This window comes from Phycodurus eques, chromosome 2 (genome assembly GCF_024500275.1).
Source record: "Phycodurus eques isolate BA_2022a chromosome 2, UOR_Pequ_1.1, whole genome shotgun sequence".
In the NCBI taxonomy this organism is placed as follows: domain Eukaryota; kingdom Metazoa; phylum Chordata; class Actinopteri; order Syngnathiformes; family Syngnathidae; genus Phycodurus; species Phycodurus eques.
In genome coordinates this window covers 6,982,338-7,001,116 of record NC_084526.1, presented here as the reverse complement: position 1 = coordinate 7,001,116, position 18,779 = coordinate 6,982,338, and the positions used below count along the sequence as shown (strand labels likewise).

Sequence of the window (18,779 nt, the reverse complement as noted above, 5' to 3'; positions counted from 1 at the left end):
CTATCGGGCCTTTTTGGTTTGTGTGACTCCTGAGGCAGCTGATGAGTACTGGCTGGCCAAGTGGAATGCAGCTTTGATGGAAGCTGAGGCCAAAACCCAGGCTTGGGAGGAGTTAGGTGAAGCTATGGAGAAAGCTCTGACGGCTTTCAGGAAATTCTGGTCCACCATCCGGCGGAGGTAGAAGCAGTGCACCATCAACACTGTGTATAGTGGGGTCGGGGCGCTGCTGACCTTGACTCGAGACGTAGTGAGTCGGTGGGGAAAATCCTCCGAAGAACTCCTCAATTCCACTGACACGCCTTCCCGTGAGGAAGCAGAGTCTGGGTTCTCTGAGGCGGGCTCTCCCATCTCTGGGGTTGAGGTCACCGAGGTGGTTAAAAAGCTCTTCGGTGTCAAAGGCAAGGGGGTGGATAATATTCTCCCAGATTTCCTAAAATCTCTGGATGTTGTGGAGCTGTCCTGGTTGACATGCCTCTGCAACATCGCGTGAACATCGGGTACAGTGCCTCTGGATTCTAACTACAGGGAATCACACACCTCAGCCTCCCTGGTAAGGTTTATTCAGGGGTGCTCAGGAGGAGGGCCCGTCGGGAAGTCGAATCTCGGTTTCAGGAGGAGCAGTGTGGTTTTTGTCACCGCCGTGGAACAGTGGAGCAGCTCTACACCTACAGCAAATAATGATTTGATATAGTAGCGATACTAACCCAAAAGCAGCCTACTTCCAACTCCTCCTCCTTTTCAGTTGATGATTTCATGCAATTTTTAACATAGGATTTGTGCTCTTTAGGAATGAGATTAAGGACACCATGTCTCATTGAATTCTTCGATTACTGAAACTAATATGGGCACCATTCAGGATACCCGACCGGCTACCCTCTCTCATTTTGAGGACGTATCCCATGATTGACTCACAAAACGGTTAGTGCGGCAAACAGACAATGTGCTTGCTCTTGACCCTCTTCCTGGGAAACTCGTTAAAGAGCTTTTTTTAATCTTAGGACCTTCAATCTTACATATTATAAATGTATCACTCTCCTTCGCCGCTGTACTTGCAGCTTTCAAGACAGCCGTTATTCGACCCCTACTCAAAAGACCCAACCTCGACCGTGAGAGTCTTTGCAATTACAGACTGCTGTCAAATCTCCCATTTATTAAAACAATTATTGAAAAAATTGTAGTACAACAGCTTAATGATTAGGGTTGGGCATCGAGAATCGAGAACGTCCCAGTTCTCCCGGAAACTAACGTCCCGGTTCTCCCCAAAAAAAGTGTGTCTTAACTTTGTTAAAATTAATGACCAGTTGCTTCAGTGCAACACTTGGAATAAGATTATATTGTGCAAATGAAGTTTTCACAATGTGTAGCATCTGATGCGCTCCGAGCCTCAGCCTACACCGCGCGGGGCTTCAGTGAAGTCAACTTTCAGTCTAACGGGTGACTAATTGACAACATTGAGGCAGCTAACAAGGTAAACGGTTGATTGCACTTTTGCACTGATGGTTTTTCGCGTTTATTTTAGTCTACAAATCAACGTAAGAGCCGATGACAGAAAAAAAAGCTTAACATTGAGCTAAAACTTCACCGTAGCAACTTTACATCACAATGAATTGGGACAGAAATCACATAAACGTCTCACAGTATCACAAACACTAACCTTGTGCCTCAATGGTGGGTAAAGAAAGCAATCAACGTTTTATAGCATTTGGTTCCATCCGTTAAAAGAAAAAAAAATAATCTCCGGTACCGTGTGAAGTTACTTTTAGTGCCAAAGTGCTGAGTTCCCGTGCGTACCCTTCAAAATAATAGGTTAGCTTAAAATAGGAAGTCAAGTTCAAACTTGCACATATAAACCATTTCACGTGATAAAACAGTCCCAAATAACGATTTTAACAATGCTATATATAACTGTTAGCTGAAACATGAATTAATAAATATTAAGTCAACACACACATTGCTTTTTAGTTCATAGGTCTGATATTGATACTGGTTATAAAGAACCCCGAGTCAAATGTTCATTCCAGTCTATACTGCGGGCTGCTAAGAAAATGGATGTTCATAATATGGACACCCTTTATTTAAACCACGCAAGCTTTTTTGACAGAGCCCCATAAAAGAATCGGAATCGAGAATCGTTTGGAACCAGAATCGAAATAAGGAACCGGAATCAGGACCGGAATCCCTCAAATTCAAACGATGCCCAACTCTATTAATGTTCACATGTCCTCGAGCAATTTATTTGAAAGTCTTCGGTCTGGATTCAGGGCAGACCACGCCACTGAAACGGCCCTCGCAAAAGTGACGAATGGTCTTTTACTAGCTATGGATTGTGACACCTCATCAATACTATTATTACTCAACCTCAGCGCTAACTCTGATACCGTTGATCACAATATACTATTAGATTGCCTCAAAATGTGTATCGGAAGTACAGGCGCAGCACTTTCTTGGTTTAGATCTATCTCTGGGGTAGGATGCGCCTTGTAATTTGTGGTAATGTGATCTCGAGTATTATAATGTCACTTGTAGAGTGCCGCAGTGATCGTTACCCGGCCCTCTTTTGTTCAGTATTTATATGCTGCTGCTTGGCGATCCATCCATTTTCTGAGCCGCGTATCCTCACAAGAGTCGCGGGAGTGCTGGAACCTATCCCATCTACCATCGGGCAGGAGGCGGGGTACACCCTGGACTGGTTGCCAGCCAATCGCAGGGCACATAGAAACACACAAACATTCGCACTCACATTCACACCTACGGGCAATTTAAAGTCTTCAATTAACCTACCATGCATGTTTTTTGGGATGTGGGAGGAAACCGGAGTGCCCGATATCATACGCAAATATAAGATTAGCTTTCACTGTTATGCCGACAATACTCAGCTATACATGCCATTAAAATTATATTGCTATACATGCAATTGCGCTAATCTGGAGTTGTGTCTGGCTGAGATTAAACCGTGGATGTCCTGTAACTTTCTGAGCTGTTGATTATTTGCCCTGCTAAACACAGCTTCGTGTTTAAGGACACCACTCTTTTTGACAAAAGCACCATTATCCAAAGTCAGTCAGCAAAAAATCTCAGCGTTATATTTGACTCAACTCTCTCCTTTCAAAAGCACATTAAGAATATTACCAAAATAGCATTTGCACTTGTTACGTCTCACCTTGACTATCGTAACGTGGTGGTTTCTGGTCTTCAATGTCTAGTATTAAAAGCCTGCAGTTAGTACAAAATGCTGCACCAAGACTTTTGATGAGGACAATCCCTCAGGGATCAATATTAGGCCCCCTTTTATTTAGTCTTTATATCAACGATTTGCCCACTGTTTGTTCTGAAGCAGAGTGCGTAATGTATGCAGACGACACGGTTTTCTTTGTTCATGGTCGCTCCAAAGATACTGTTGCTGCTAAACTCACTAATACAATGTCCTGTGTCACAACTTGGTTGCAGGAGTACTGTCTACAGCTAAACGTTTCTAAAACTGTAGGCATGTATTTCACTAAAACAAATAAGAGTATCACCTGACCCGACATACTTGTTAATGGAGAAAAAATGCAAATTGTCAGCCAATACAAATATCTTGGGTTAATAATAGATTCACAGCTTTCCTTGAAAGCCCATATTGACAAATTGTGTAAAAATATCAAATTAAACCTCGCAAATTTTCGTGGAATTCGAAATGAAATGTCAACTGAAGCCGCAAAAATTTACTTATATTCAATGATTCTTAGTCACTTTAAGTATTGCATAACCAGTTGGTCCCAGGCTGGTCAAAATGCAAAAAAACCATTGGAAGTTTTGTACAAACAAGTAATTAAAGTGATGGATAAAAAACCAAGGCACTATCATCACTGTGCAATTTAAAGAAAATACAGTCTTTTAAACTGGGACAGTCTTCACATATTTGCAGATTTAAATTTGATTAATAAAGTACTGCATGATTTGGCTCCAGCTCCTCTGGCTGAGTTCATCAGCCAAAGAAACAGCTCTGAGCGTGTCACTCGAGGCTCTGTCAGAGGTGACTGTTTCATTCCTCTGCGCAGGAGCACTTTCAGTAAGTCAGCCTGGTCAGTGAGGAGCGCTGGTGAGTGGAACTCAGTACCTGAGGAGGTTAAACTGCTTACAACATACAAGGCCTTCACAAAAAAACTGAAAATGTGGTTAGTTAACACCTATAGCTGCCAACACTAAAAGACAAGTATGTTATGATGTTTTTTTTTTTTGTTATGATCAAATGATTTGTGGTTTTATTCTCTCTTAATAGTAGAGTAAGTCTTTGATTATGTATCCTGTATTATATTGTCTTGTAGATGTATTTTACTGCTTTTTTACATCATGGCTAGGGGACTACAGATGAAAACTAGCCTTCTGGCTAATTCTGGCTTTTTTAACCATGTGTATTTCATGTGTTTTATGAAATTGCATTGTCCCCTTTCAAATAAACTGATTTAAAAAAATAAAAAAAAATAAAGTTTGTTCATATTACCACCATATTACATTGGCTCCTGGACAACTTGAGCTGCAATTTTAAGGTCCTGTTACTTACTCATAAAATAGTACATGGGTTAGCACCCTCTTATCTTGCTGACTTAGTTGTACCGTGTGTTCCATCCCGAAACCTAGGCTCGCAAAACGCTGGTCTCTGGGTGACTCTGAAAGCCAGAAACAAATCCGCAGACTCTCGAGCATTTTCTATTTGGGCTCCAGTACTTTGGAATGCCCTACCCGTGGATATTTGAGCTGCTACCTCAGTAGAAATGTTTAAATCCCGATTTAAGACTTACTTCAAATTAAAGTACTACATGTAGGCCTGTTTTACTGCCGCTTGCCCACCCCCTATTCCACATCTCCTGTTCGGAGAGGGCTAGCTGACATTGATCGAATCTGAGGCTGTTGCTGATTGGGTTCTGCACCCACCAACTGGGACAAGATGTGAGGGGGACCATTTCCCCCGAGTCTTTTGCTATGGAGGATTCTACTCCGACCATGTCAGGTCTTGAGGCAGAACCACTTTCCCAAAGGCGTCTACCTTTAAATGGACTCATGCCATCTTAATGAAACTTGTACAGCATCTTGCCATCGTAATGAACATTGTACAGCACCAGACTATGTGATAAATATTGCCCACATGACATCCATTGCAGCCTAGTCATCATGGAAGGTTTATTTTTTCCCCAAATGGGTTTTTGAGTTTTTCCTGGTCCGATTGGGCGGTTTAGATTAGGAGATGTCATCAATCATTGCCAACTGTGGGCCTGTGAACCCCTTTGAGACTTTTGTGATGAAGGGCTATATAAATAAACTTGACTTGATTCAATTTATCTTGATTCAACCTTTGCAGGCACACATGAAATGTTGCCTCCACAAGTTAAATGTATTTTTTCCCCACACACTCTGGGCTCTGCTTCCGGAAGCAGTCAGTCGACATGCATACTCAGCGGCAAGCGACGCTGAAGAGGAGACTCAGAAGTCTGGCTGGAAGGACGAGATAAAAGCCCACTGCTCCACATTGTATCGAAAGCCGGACTCACCATTGGTCCTGCAGTAGAAGGGCAAGCTCACTTGTATGAAACAGTGGCTGTATGTATGTATGTATGTAATTCTTGCTCCTTCGGGTATTTTGACAAAAGCGTGTCACAAACCTGTTAAGACACTTGGGAACTGTTCTAAATCATGTGTTAAGACACTTGGGAACTGTTCTAAATCATGAGAGAAATTGCAACTCTTTGAATAAGCACAGTATGTTGTCACAAATTGTATGAGACCAAAAGTGCTTGAGCACGGACTGCCCATGTGTGAGTGCACTCCCAGTAAAATAATTCTTCACTAATTAATATGAATCAGAAAAACCACTCAACAAGTACTAAAATGCATTCAGCATGGTGTCATCTTTGGTCAGCTTTGCTTGTCTTTTGGCCTAACAGCCTTGATTTTACTAGCACGATGGAAGTTCTGTCTTACCCAAATCGATATCTTCAATGATGTAACTTGTAAAACAGTTCAAATAGAATGTAAAAACATAGCGAATGGCTGAAGAAGGTCATGTCCAAAACCTCATATGATTGTGATGTGGTAGTGTTGTATCTATATAACAATAGCATGACCGTATGTTTCTCCTCACGGTATCTTTTGTGTTTTCTGTCAGCAAAAATCCACCTGAGATCGCCCACATTTCCATTTAAAGGCATCTATGGTATCTGATATCAAACGTGTGAATAAAAATGACATAATCATTAGTGTAACACTTAGATGTTGAATCTGTGATGCTATTTAATGCTGACAACATTGCTATGTATCAATATCTGCATATGAGTCAGTATGAGCCATTTTCCAACTCTCCATAGCTTATTATGGATCTAAAAAAAAGTCTTTGTATGTGTGCGCGCACGGTCCATGCGTGGTTGAGCACTTTGTGGGCGATTTGTGCAGCAGATTCAAGCCCCTCAGCAGTCTCCATCTCTCTGTTCTTCTCTCGCTCTTCTCTCTCGATTTCTCTCACCCTCCTCTCTCTGTCTTTGGAGTGGAGGAATAGATACACACTTAACAGCCAGCGATGCTGCATTCCTGACATAGGTAGTAGATGTTCTGTTGTCTCTTCTCTCCCTTTACGAGGGATGGGATGATCTTAAACAGCTCCTGCTCTCCTGACTTATTTGGCTTTAGACAATTCTTCTCATGTCACTGGAAGAGACGTGACCTTTCTTCTGACCAAAGTAGGAGACTTGAAGAGCCCCGACGTTGTCTTAGATCCAGCTCTTCCTTCTTTAAATATGTATTCTTTCTTCCCCAGGATAACTGTGCCAGAGTGTTGCTTGTTCGTGGAGCTGATAAAGAAGTCCGGAACTACAACAGCCAGAGTCCTTTTCAGGTAGAGTAAAAAATAAAAGAATGCCAAAGTCTTCACCCATTGCATGTTAACTATTGTAAGTGATTGGTTTCAGCTTTCAGCACATAGGGAAAGCATTTATGGTACATTTCACATTTGTTTCCATGGTAGCAGTACAATATGGTCAAGGTCAGCTACCACAAGGGATTACAAATGTCTTTCTAGGAAAGACTGGATTAGATGTTTCATTTGAATGGCATTTTGTGGGAAATTGCAAGTCTTGGATTTAAAGTCATTATGCTCTTTTGTGGGCCACCTTTATAGCACAAAATATATTTTTCCAGCTTGAAATTTTCAAGTTTTAGCTCATTGACTATATTCAGAGCATTTTGGTTCTTTTTCTGACCTATTCCAAAATAATTGCATTTTTATTTTAGAATATTATGCCATGGCAGAAAGGAAGAAAGCCTGAGAATCACTACATGAAGATAAAGCTAACATTTAAAAAACTACATATTAGGGGCCCACACTGAAAATAAAAATTATATATATAAAAAAATAATAATAATCATGAAAATAAAGTTCACACACAAAACACCTAACAGTACAAGGGCAGCGAAGAAAAAAAGTAATTGTACAGGAAGAAAGTACAATATAAAATACTTTAAGAAAGTACATCAGCAGAGCAGTGTGTTCACATTTTAGTATAGGTTTTACAAACAATGAAATACTATGTTCATAGTCTAAAAGTGATCAAAGTAATATTATTTTGGCACAACTACAGCAGACTTTCATCAGTATAAGGACTTGTGATTTTTATATTCATACTATTTATATTCATCGCTTTTTATACTTGTTTTAGCAATCTAATATTAAATGCTATGAACTGAAGGGAACCAGAACAGCAAGAATGGCAGATGGAAGGACAATAGCATGAGAACCAACTAAACAGAAAACAATAAAGCTTGCTTGTTCTTGTTGAGAAACATGACCCTGTCAACATGAACAGTCTAGTGACAGTCCGTAAGTGTAAAGACAGTTCAAGTAATGCAGAGGTGCCGAAGTGCTAACTTGACTACTCAGTGTGCCAATTTAACTATCCTTGGTAAATTCACTTTATTCACGTTCCATCGTTCCAAGTTTGTAGGGTTGCTCGAGGTATAGAAGAAAATATTTTTGGATGTTCAGAAGTTCTGTTTTCATGCTGGTGTTGTATTGAGCAGAATAATAATGCCAAAGGGAGTTCTATCTTAGCTGAGATCTGAATGGACCTATTAGTTTAGTTGACTTCCTGTTCTTGTTCAGGCCACAAAATAGTTGAGATTGAGTTGGCAGCACCACTGCTGGTTTCAGTCTGTCTTTTGAACCTTAAAGGACCTCGCTAATGCTCTGAACATTCCCACTTATTCCATAGTTCTTGACTTATAAACGATGTCTGCAGAAAGAATTCCCCCAAAATAAACAGAAATTTTAGGCTTGTTTTCAGAATCAGAATCATCTTTATTTTGCCAAGTATGTCAAAAAAACGCACAAGGAATTTGTCTCCGGTAGTTGGAGCCGCTCTCGTACGACAACAGTCTGTCAATTGACAGAACACTTTTGAGACAGAAAGACATTTAGAGCAACAGTCACTGAGCAATAAAGGGTTGCTAGTTATCTGGTAATGCCGGTACAATTTAAAAAACTTTTTTTTTTTTTTTGACAATTGTGCAAAAAGATGCAGAGCCCTCTAGCACTTAGAGCAGTTCGAATGACTAATATTGCAATAGTCCGGTGCAATGACCATTGTGCAAAGGGCGCCGAGACTTCAAGGAATGTACGCAGTTTAAAGTGACGAGTTGCGCGATAATCTGGGACAATGTTGATTGTGCAAATGTTGCAGATACTCCTCAGTCAGTGTGCAAGTGGTGCAGATGCTACTCTGGCATGAGTGGCCAGTATTGGTCAACAACAGATATGCAAATAGTGCAGCGTGGCGAGACTACTACAGTTCTGGCAGCGTGCAAGTCCTCAAGGGTGGGTAGGGGGGGGTACCGACAATCTTTTCAGCAGTTTTGATTGTCCGTTGCAGTCTGTCCTTTTTTGTAGCAGCACCAAACCAGACTGAGATGGAAGAACACAGGACTGATTCGATGACCGCTGTGTCGAACTGCCTTAGCAGCTCCTGTGGCAGGCCGTGCTTCCTCAGAAGCCGCAGGAAGTACATCCTCTGCTGGGCCTTTATGAGGACGGAGTTGATGTTGATCGCCCGCTTCATGTCCTGAGAGACTGTAATTCCCAGGAACTTGAAGATCTCGACGGTTGACACAAGGCAGCTGGACAGCGTGAGGGGCAGCTTCGCCGAAGGATGCCTCCTGAAGTCCACGATCATCTCTACAGTCTTGAGCGTGTTCAGCTCCAGGTTGTGTCGGCCGCACCACAGCTCCAGGCGCTTCGCTGCCTGTCGATATGCAGACTCGTCACCGTCCTTGATGAGGCCGATGACAGTGGTGTCATCTTCAAACTTGAGGAGTTTGACAGCCGGGTGCGTTGAGTTGAAGTCGTTCATGTAGAGAGAAGAGCAGCGGAGAGAGGACACAACCTTGGGGCGCCCCAGTGCTGATGCTGCATGTGGATGAGGTGGCCTCCCCCAGCCTCACCTGCTGTGTCCTGCCGTCAGAAAGATGTAAATCCACTGTCAGATGGCATGCGAGACGCTGAGCTGGAGAAGCTTGGAGGAAAGGAGTTCCGGGATGATGGTGTTGAACGCTGAGCTGAAGTCCACTAACAGGATCCTCGCGTAGGTCCCCGCGCTGTCGAGGTGTTCTAGGATGAAGTGCAGTCCCATGTTGACTGCATCATCCGCAAACCTGTTTGCTCGGTAGGCAAACTGCAGGGGGTCCAGCAGGGGACCTGTGACGATCTTGAGATGGTCCAGCACCAGGCGTTCAAAGGACTTCATGATCACAGATGTCAAGGGCCTGTAGACCCGATATTACAGTTTTCTTGGGGACTGGGATGATGGTGAAGCGTTTGAAACAGGATAGTACTTCCCACAGTTCGAGAGATCTATTGAAGATCTGTGTGAAGACTGGAGCGATCTGGTCCGCGCAGACTTTGAGGCAGGATGGGGACGCAAGGTCTGGGCCTGCCGCTTTGTTAATCTTTTGTTGTTTGAAGACACGTCTTACATCCTTCGTGGATGGTCAACGCAGAAGTCAGAGGTGTGATTGTGGTCGGTGGGGCCGCTGTGTGGGGTTTGAAAGTGTCCTTTTCAAATCTGCAGTAGGTATTCAAGTTGTCAGCTAGTGTACTATTGTTCTCAGCTTTTGGTGATCGTCGCTTGTAATTGGTCAGCGACTGGTCATGCCAGACTGATTTAGAGTTGTTACCAGGTTTTTCCAACTTTGCTGCATAGTTCCTCTTTGCAATGTTAATTTCTTTAGTCAGGTAGTTTCTAGCGCGATTATACAGGGCCCTGTCCCCGCTTTGATATGCATCCTCCTTAGCTTGGCGAAGTTGCTTTAGTTTGGCAGTGAACCACGGCTTGTTGTTATTGAATGTGCGAAATGACTTCGTTGGTGCGCACACCTCTTCACAGAACCTAATATAGGCTGTAACAGTGTCCGTATATTCATCCAGGCTGTCAGCTGAATTTTAAAAGACACTCCAGTCTGTGCAGCCTAAACAGCTTTGAAGTTCTAGCTTTGCTTCATTGGTCCACTTTTTCACTGTTTTCATTGTAGGCTTCACGCATTTAAGTTCTTTCCTGTATGTTCGTATGAAGTGAATTAAGCAGTGATCAGACGAGCCCAGGGCTGCATGAGGCATGGCACGGTATGTGTTATTTAGCGTAGTATAGCAGTGGTCTAAAATGTTATTTTCCCTGGTAGGAGTGTCGATGTGCTGCTTGTATTTAGGGAGTTCTTGGTTGAGTTTAGCTTTTTTAAGTTCCCGAGAATAATGAGGGGTGAGTCCGGGTGTTTTTTTTTCAATTTCGTTTACCTGTTCAGTGACCATTAGCAGTGCGGCGTTCGTGTTAGCTTGAGGCGGAATGTAGACACCGGCGATAATGAATGATGCAAGTAGAATGGCTTACAGTACAAAAACAGTGACTCTAAATGCGGGCTGCAGTGTGTGCTGAGCTCCATGACGTCCGTACACCATTGTTCGTTGATATAGAAGCATGTCCTGCCGCCTTTTGTTTTCCCCGATGATTCCATTCCTGCCTGGTGAAAATGGAAGCTGGGGGGCATGACGGCGCCATCGGGTAAAGCCTCTCAAAGCCAAGTCTTCGTAAAGCACATGGCGGCGGAACGTCCAAAGTCTTTACTGGTCTTTATCAGAAGATAAAGCTCGTCCATTTTGTTGGGTCGGGAGCGTAGATTCGTGAGATAGTCGACGGAAACGCCAATCTGTATCCTCTCTTGCGAAGCTTCACTTGGATGCCGGCTCGCTTCCCCCTGTGGCGCCGCCTCCGTCTCCATGCCCCAAAGACCGCTGTCGCTGCTCCTGTGAGAAACTCTGGAAAAAACTGAGTGGATTTGCGAAAGTTGGTGAAAGAAAGTCCGAAGTAGACTCCTTGATGTTTAGCAAGTCTCTAAACTACTACTTTTTCTGTGGTACGCCTATATTGAAAGTCTGCATATTTTATTGGGACAATAACGAGTGAAAACAGTGAGGTTAAATACATTTGAGTAAGGTTGTTTTGTTAAAATCGATCGCTGTAATGCATTGTTGCAGAAGGAAGGGAGCCCATGAGGTAAGGGTGTGCATGTTCATTTCCACCAACATACAAGGGTTTTATCAGCTCAGTGTTATATTGATCGTATCGCTCACTTTTAAAAAAAGAGTTTGTAAAATGACATGACACAGCCATTTGCTTGCTTGCTTTGCGGTGGTGGCGTTGTGTGACTCTGGCGGACTTTGATGGGCACGGCTGGTGCGGTGTTCATACAATTTGAATCAATGACACCATAATAAATTAGCGATTCAACATAATTTTGGGGTGTGTTAATGTGAATGTGCAACTCTGTTTGATAGCTTAGCTTGAGCGAAGCTTGTGTTGAGGACGGCGTGTTTGTATCTTTTTAATCAATGACACCGTAATACATTTTTAGCGTAGTAAATTAGCGCTTGACCATAATTTTGGAGTGCTGTTGTGTTGACGTGATTGTGCAACGGTATATGATAGCGATATACCAACTTCAACAAAGTGGTGTTTGGAGACTTGAGCAAGATGTCTTTAATTTTTTAAGTCCATGAAAAGTCGTCATTTTGGAGGTGGAGGGATTCCGCGCTGGCGTCTCGATTTTGCTAATGAAAAAGGGGTGTTCTCATGGCAATCACCAATCGCTCCAAAATGGATTGTTATTATTGGAAATGACCGCCAGTTTAATTTTCTTGAGCAAAAAATACATAAAGAGAACTTGTTAGTGAAATACTGTTGGCCATCTAGACACTATAGGTACTTTTACTTTTACAGTTAATGGCTCATATTTTCCTGCCTTTCAACATTTTAACAACAGACCTTTCTACTATATGTTTTGTGTGCAGTGCTTTGTAAATCAATAAAGTTGAGTTTAGCTGAGTAAACTTTATTTGCAATAAAATTTCATGCAATAATTACATACACTAATACGATTCAATGGACTATTGCTGTTACAGTCAGGTATGTAGCATGCACATACTTTAGTTATATCTACTAAGGAAGTTGTATTCTAATTTACAGACTTTATTGACAATTTGTAACTAGTTTTTCATAGTTTTTTTTTTTTATTCTAAAAGTCCCACATTGCTGCAGCGAATATTTGATTTGACCTAGGTACCTCCGACTCTCAGCACTTATTTCAGACCATCAGGACTACTCTATGTCAAATGATGACACTGTTATGTCATTTTTCGTTTTGTTTTGTTTGAAACAGTATAGCTAACACTGGAAAAAAATTTTTAGTCCTTCCACACACTTACACACGGTTCAATTTAGAAATCAAATATCCATCAAGCCATTTTCTTTACCACTCATCCTCACTTGGGTCGTGGGCATGCTGGAGCCTAGCCCACCTACCTCTGGGCGAAAGGCGGGGTATACCTTGAACTGGTCGCCAGCCAGTCGCAGAGCACATACAAACAAACATCACATTCACACCTACAGTCAATGTAGAGTCTTCAAGTAACCTATCAGTAGAGTCTTCAAGTAACCTATCATACATGTTTTTGGGATGTGGGAGGAAACCCACGCAGGGACGGGGAGAACATGGAAACGCCACACAGGCGAGGCCGTATGTGAACTGTAAGGCTGATGTGCTCACCAGTCGTCAACCGTGCCGCCTAGAAAATAAACAATGACCCGAAATTCAGCATTGTGATAATTGTTGATACATAAAATGCAATTGTAATTTAAATGTATTTGCAATCAAGCAAGGCATCATCTTCCTTTCATTTTTTTAAATTACCACAGAGAAAAAAAAAAACTTGACATGCGTGCGCAAGGGATTTCCTCTAGATCTCAGCATAAAATCTGTAAAGGCAAAGAGGCACAAACAGAAGCTGTCCTACTGACAGTGGCCTTAACACAACAACAAACAGCCACTAGACATGCTGTGGAATCACACTTGTTTTCAAGAGGAAAATATCGCTCTCTTGCACTTACTATCTTTATCACGGTTGCACTCGCCACCTACACATGAAGCCCAAAGCTCATTCCAAAATGTTTATGCCTGTGTTCTGAGTGGCTGGCATTCGAGGAGATTTTGAACATTACTGTGGTCACTGGAGATATGAAAGAATGATTGTTAAATGTGAATATGAAAGTTCTAAAGTATTACTATAGCTACTGAAGACTGAAGTTTGCTCCCATTAATTCACAAGAATATACATAATCGGTATCTAAACAATTTCAAATGTGATTGGGCAAGTGCTCTGCTGCAAAGTAAGCATGTCTGTGTAGTTTTCTTTGTAAATAATTGGAAACCAGTAAGTGGTGCTTTAATATATAGAATAAAGCCACCAGTTAGTTCAAGCAGGAGGTATACCAGGCAAGTCAGAAAGACTCAAAATAAGACAACTTGCTCGTGCCTGCGTGGGTTTTCTATATATATAAATATATATATATATATATATATACACGCATATATACAGTGGGTACGGAAAATATTCAGACCCCCTTAAATGTTTTACTCTTTGTTATATTGCAGCCGTTTGCTAAAATCATTTAAGTTCAAATTTTGTTCTCATTAATGTACACACAGCACAGAATTGTTAAAATGTTTGCTGATTTATTAAAAAAGAAAAACTGAAATATCACACAGCCATACTTATTCAGACCCTTTGCAGTGTCATTCATATGTTTAACTCGGGTGCTGTCCATTTCTTCTGATCATCCTTAAGATGGTTCTACACCTTCATTGGAGTCCAGCTGTGTTTGATGATACTGATTGGACGTGATTAGGAAAGCCTCACCCCTGTCTATATAATACCTTACAGCTCACAGTGCATGTCAGAGAAAATGATAATCATGAGGTCAAAGGAACTGCCTGAAGAGCTCAGAGAAAGAATTGTGGCGAGGCACAGATCTGGCCAAGGTTACAAAAGAATTTCTGCTGCACTTACCGTTCCTAAGAGCACAGTGGCCTCCATAATACTTAAATGGAAGACGTTTGGGACGACCAGAATCCTTACTAGAGCTGGCCGTCTGGCCGAACTGAGCAATAGGGGGGAAAGCGCTTTGGCGAGAGAGGTAAAGAAGAACCCAAAGATCACTGTGGCTGAGCTCCAGAGATGCAGTCGGGAGATGGGAGAAAGTTCTAGAAAGTCAACCATCATTGCAGCCCTCCACCAGTCGGGGCTTTATCGCAGAGTGGCACGACGGAAGCCTCTCCTCAGTGCAAGACACATGAAAGCCCGCATGGAGTTTGCTAAAAAACACCTGAAGGACTCCAAGATGGTGAGAAATAAGATTCTCTGGTCTGATGAGACCAAGATAGAACTTTTTGGCCTTAATTCTAAGCGGTATGTGTTGATAAAACCAGGCACTGCTTATCACCTGTCCAATACAGTCCCAACAGTGAAGCATGGTGGTAGCAGCATCATGCTGTGGGGGTGTTTTTCAGGTTCAGGGACAGGGAGACTGGTTGCAATCGAAGAAAAGATTAATGCGGTGAGTACAATGAATGAATGAGTACAGGGATATCCTGGACGGAAACCTTCTCCAGAGTGCTCAGGACCTCAGACTGAAGCATTACCTTCCAATAAGACAACGACCCTAACCACACAGCTAAAATAACAAAGGAGTGGCTTCAGAACAACTCCGTGACTGTTCTTGAATGGCCCAGCCAGAGCCCTGACTTAATCCCAATTGAGCATCTCTGGAGAGACCTGAAAACGGCTGGCCACCAATGTTCACCATCCAACCTGACAGAACTGGAGAGGATCTGCAAGGAGGAATGGCAGAAGATCCCCAAATCCAGGTGTGAAAAAACATCATTCCCAAAAAGACTCATGGCTGTATTAGCTCAAAAGGATGCTTCTACTAAATACTGAGCAAAGGGTCTGAATACTTATGGCTGTGTGATATTTCAGTTTTTCTTTTTAAATATATATATGTATATATACGGGGGTTCAATCCCCGGCCCCGCCTGTGTGGAGTTTGCATGTTCTCCCCGTGCCTGCGTGGGTTTTCTCTGGGCACTCCGGTTTCCTCCAACATCCCAAAAACATGCATGGTAGGTTAATTGACAACTCTAAATTGCCCGTATGTGTGAATGTGAGTGCGCATGGTTGTTTGTTTGTATGTGCCCAGCGATTGGCTGGCAACCAGTTCAGGGTGCACCCCGCCTCCTGCCCGATGATAGCAGGGATAGGCTCCAGCACGCCCGCGACCCTAGTGATGAGAAGCGGCTCAGAAAATGGATGGATCCCATGGATGGATGGATGGATGGATGGATCCCATTCTTAGTTAACTCTTCCTTTAAAATAACCCCTACTCCATTTCTCTTCCCATCTACACCATCCATCCAATTTCTGAGCCGCTTCTCCTCACTTGGGTATATATATATATATATATATATATATATATATATATATATATACACACACACACACACACACACACACACACACACACACACACATACATATACACACACACAGTCAAGTGGGCATGCTGCCCACTTGACTTGCTTTAAAGTTGAATTATTAGGAGCCACATTATCAACCTGGGAGTTCAGCAACAGCTGAATGAGGCATGGTTACGTTTTGGTGATGTTTGTGCTCCTAATTAGGCCACTGTGTGGGTGTGTGGCATTACCATTCGATAATATCATGTGTCAGTGTTGTTTGCTTGTGACTGTGTGTGTGTGTGTGCGTGAGTGTGTGTGTTTATACCACAGCCCATTTTTAAATTCCTATCAAACTAGAATTGCCCTTATAACCATAATTAGATGTCATATGGCCATTTCGTTTGCATAAAGGGCATATAGGGTGATAAAACACCATGGTTCTATCTGGTATGCTTCTAACAATTCCACTTTTGTGTTTATGGGTCATCTTCCCTTCCATCTACCCGTTTTTTTCTTCTAAGCGTTTCATCCTGTCTAGGACCTTAAGTTACCATTCCATTCATTGTCATCTCCAAGTTCATCGCTCTTACTTTCTTATAAGCCACTTTTCTCATATTTATCTCTCTCCCAAGTCCCCATTTGACTCATTATCTTCCATAACCCACAAAATGGAGGAGATGCATATGCTTATGGAGGGAAATCACTATGTTCAGGACTGTTTTGTTACTATCGTATTAGAAACATGGCTGAATTTGCAGGCCCCGGACAAGGCTGCACAGGTCGGAGGCCAAACCGACTTTGTATTCCACAATACAAGCTTTTATTCACAACCTCAGGCAACAACGACCATCCCGGTCTGCTCCGCAACAGTCAGGCAGCTAATTAAGTCAGACCCTCAAAATAAAAGCACACCAGCTGTTGCTGCAATTGGCTCTTACTCCTACTCAAGCCAAAAACACGTTATTAGTGACTAGTCAACGTCATACTCTTACTCTTAAACGTCATTGTACGTGAGAGGTTGTCAACTTTACTACTCCACAGAGTACATTTACGTTAAATCATGGCTTGACTTGTGCCCAGAGCACAAACAACTGTGCTAACCATTACTGTTTACAGACCATTGGATGACAACACTAGCTAGCCATGGTTTGACACAATAAACACACTACAGCAATAAACATTATAGCGGCTGATTTCAATCAGATTAGCTTAAAGTCTGTCCTGCCTAAATTTTATCAGCATGTAAATTTTGCAACCAGATGAGAAAATACATCAGATCATGTTTACGCAAACGTTAACATCCCCACCACTCTTCCATTTGGACATTGTGCACAGGCTATACACAAGGTTGTGTTTTGAGCCTGATGCGCTCGTCTACACAATATAATATAACACAACGTAACAGCACACAACGATACCAAATACATCATCTGGAGCATTCAGAATCCATATTTAATCAAACCCACCAGAGATGCAGATTATCATTATTAAATGTATTAATATATGCAGATTACTATCGATGTCCTACCGATGCCTTGCTTTGACCAACCAATCAGAGGACAAACAATACTAACAATATGTCCCAGCTAGCTGACACCTCTGAAGTAAATTGGAAATCTGATTGGTTAAACAAACAGTCCCATTGGTTATATGCAGATAGTTTAAGTTACAGTCAGCACTACTCATTTTGAAGGCCCTAGAAAATTAGATTGACATGGCAGCACATAGGGGCTAAAATCTAATTGGACAAAAAATATTACATCCACCTCCATGAACTGGAAGCAGTGCTGCCAAATACATAAGCTATGAAATTAAGAGAATAGACTTTGGAATTTATTAATGCAATTTCATGGACCAAATATTGCTTCTAACAGCGTTTCGGCCAGCAGAGAAGGCCTTGCTGGCCCTGAAAGCTCATCACTAATCCATCCATCCATCCATTTTCTACCGGTTATCCGAAGTCGGGTCGCGGGGGCAGTAGCTTGAGCAGGGACGCGTAGACTTCCGTCTCCCCAGCCACTTCATCCAGCTCTTCTGGGGGGATCCCGAGGCGTTCCCAGGCCAGCCGAAAGACGTAGTCTCTCCAGCGTGTCCTGGGTCGTCCCCGGGGTCTCCTTTTAGTGGGACGTGCCCGGAACACCTCACCAGGGAGGCGTTCGGGAGGCTTCCCAATCAGATGCCCCAGCCACCTCATCTGGCTCCTCTCCATGTGGAGGAGCAGCGGATCTACTCTGACATTCTCCCGGATGACCGAGCTTCTCACCCTATCTCTAAGCGAGAGCCCGGACACCCTGCGGAGGAAACTCATTTCGGCCGCTTGTATCAGGGATCTCGTTGTTTCGGTCACGACCCACAGTTCGTGACCATAGATGAGGGTAGGAACATAGCTCGACCGGTGAATTGAGAGCTTTGCCTTTCGGCTTAGCTCCTTCTTTACCACAATGGACCGATACAAAGTCCGCATCACTGCAGACGCTGCACCGATCCGCCTGTCAATCTCCCGTTCCATTCTTCCCTCACTCGTGAACAAGACCCCAAGATACTTGAACTCCTCCACTTGGGGCAGACTCTCATGGAGAGGGCACGCCACCCTTTTCCGACTGAGGATCATGGTCTCAAGATTTGGAGGTGCTGATTCTCATCCCAGCCGCTTCACACTCGGTTGCGAACTGCTCCAGTGAGAGTTGGAGATCACGGCTTGATGAAGCCAAAAGAACCACATCATCTGCAAAAAGCAGAGATGCAATACTGAGGACACCAAATTTCACACACATGGGCACAAAGGACACAAAGGACACAAAGAACACAAAGGGCTCAAAGGACACAAAGAATCTGCGCATTGAAATTCTGTCCATAAAAGTTATGAACAGAATCGGTGACAACGGGCAGTCTTGACGGAGTCCAACCCTCACTGGAAA

The 18,779-nt window shown here is 42.8% G+C and overlaps 1 protein-coding gene across 3 annotated transcripts in view; it reads left to right on the top strand.

Annotated features, from left to right (window-relative positions):
• The window catches only part of LOC133395980 (SH3 and multiple ankyrin repeat domains protein 2-like), a 304,904-nt gene that overhangs the window by 99,662 nt on the left and 186,463 nt on the right, over nt 1-18,779 (top strand). For all 3 annotated transcript variants that reach the window (XM_061665354.1, XM_061665346.1, XM_061665361.1), the window contains exon 9: nt 6,788-6,865. In XM_061665354.1, coding sequence (XP_061521338.1) covers nt 6,788-6,865 — 78 coding nt within the window. The remainder of the gene's footprint in view (nt 1-6,787; nt 6,866-18,779) is intronic.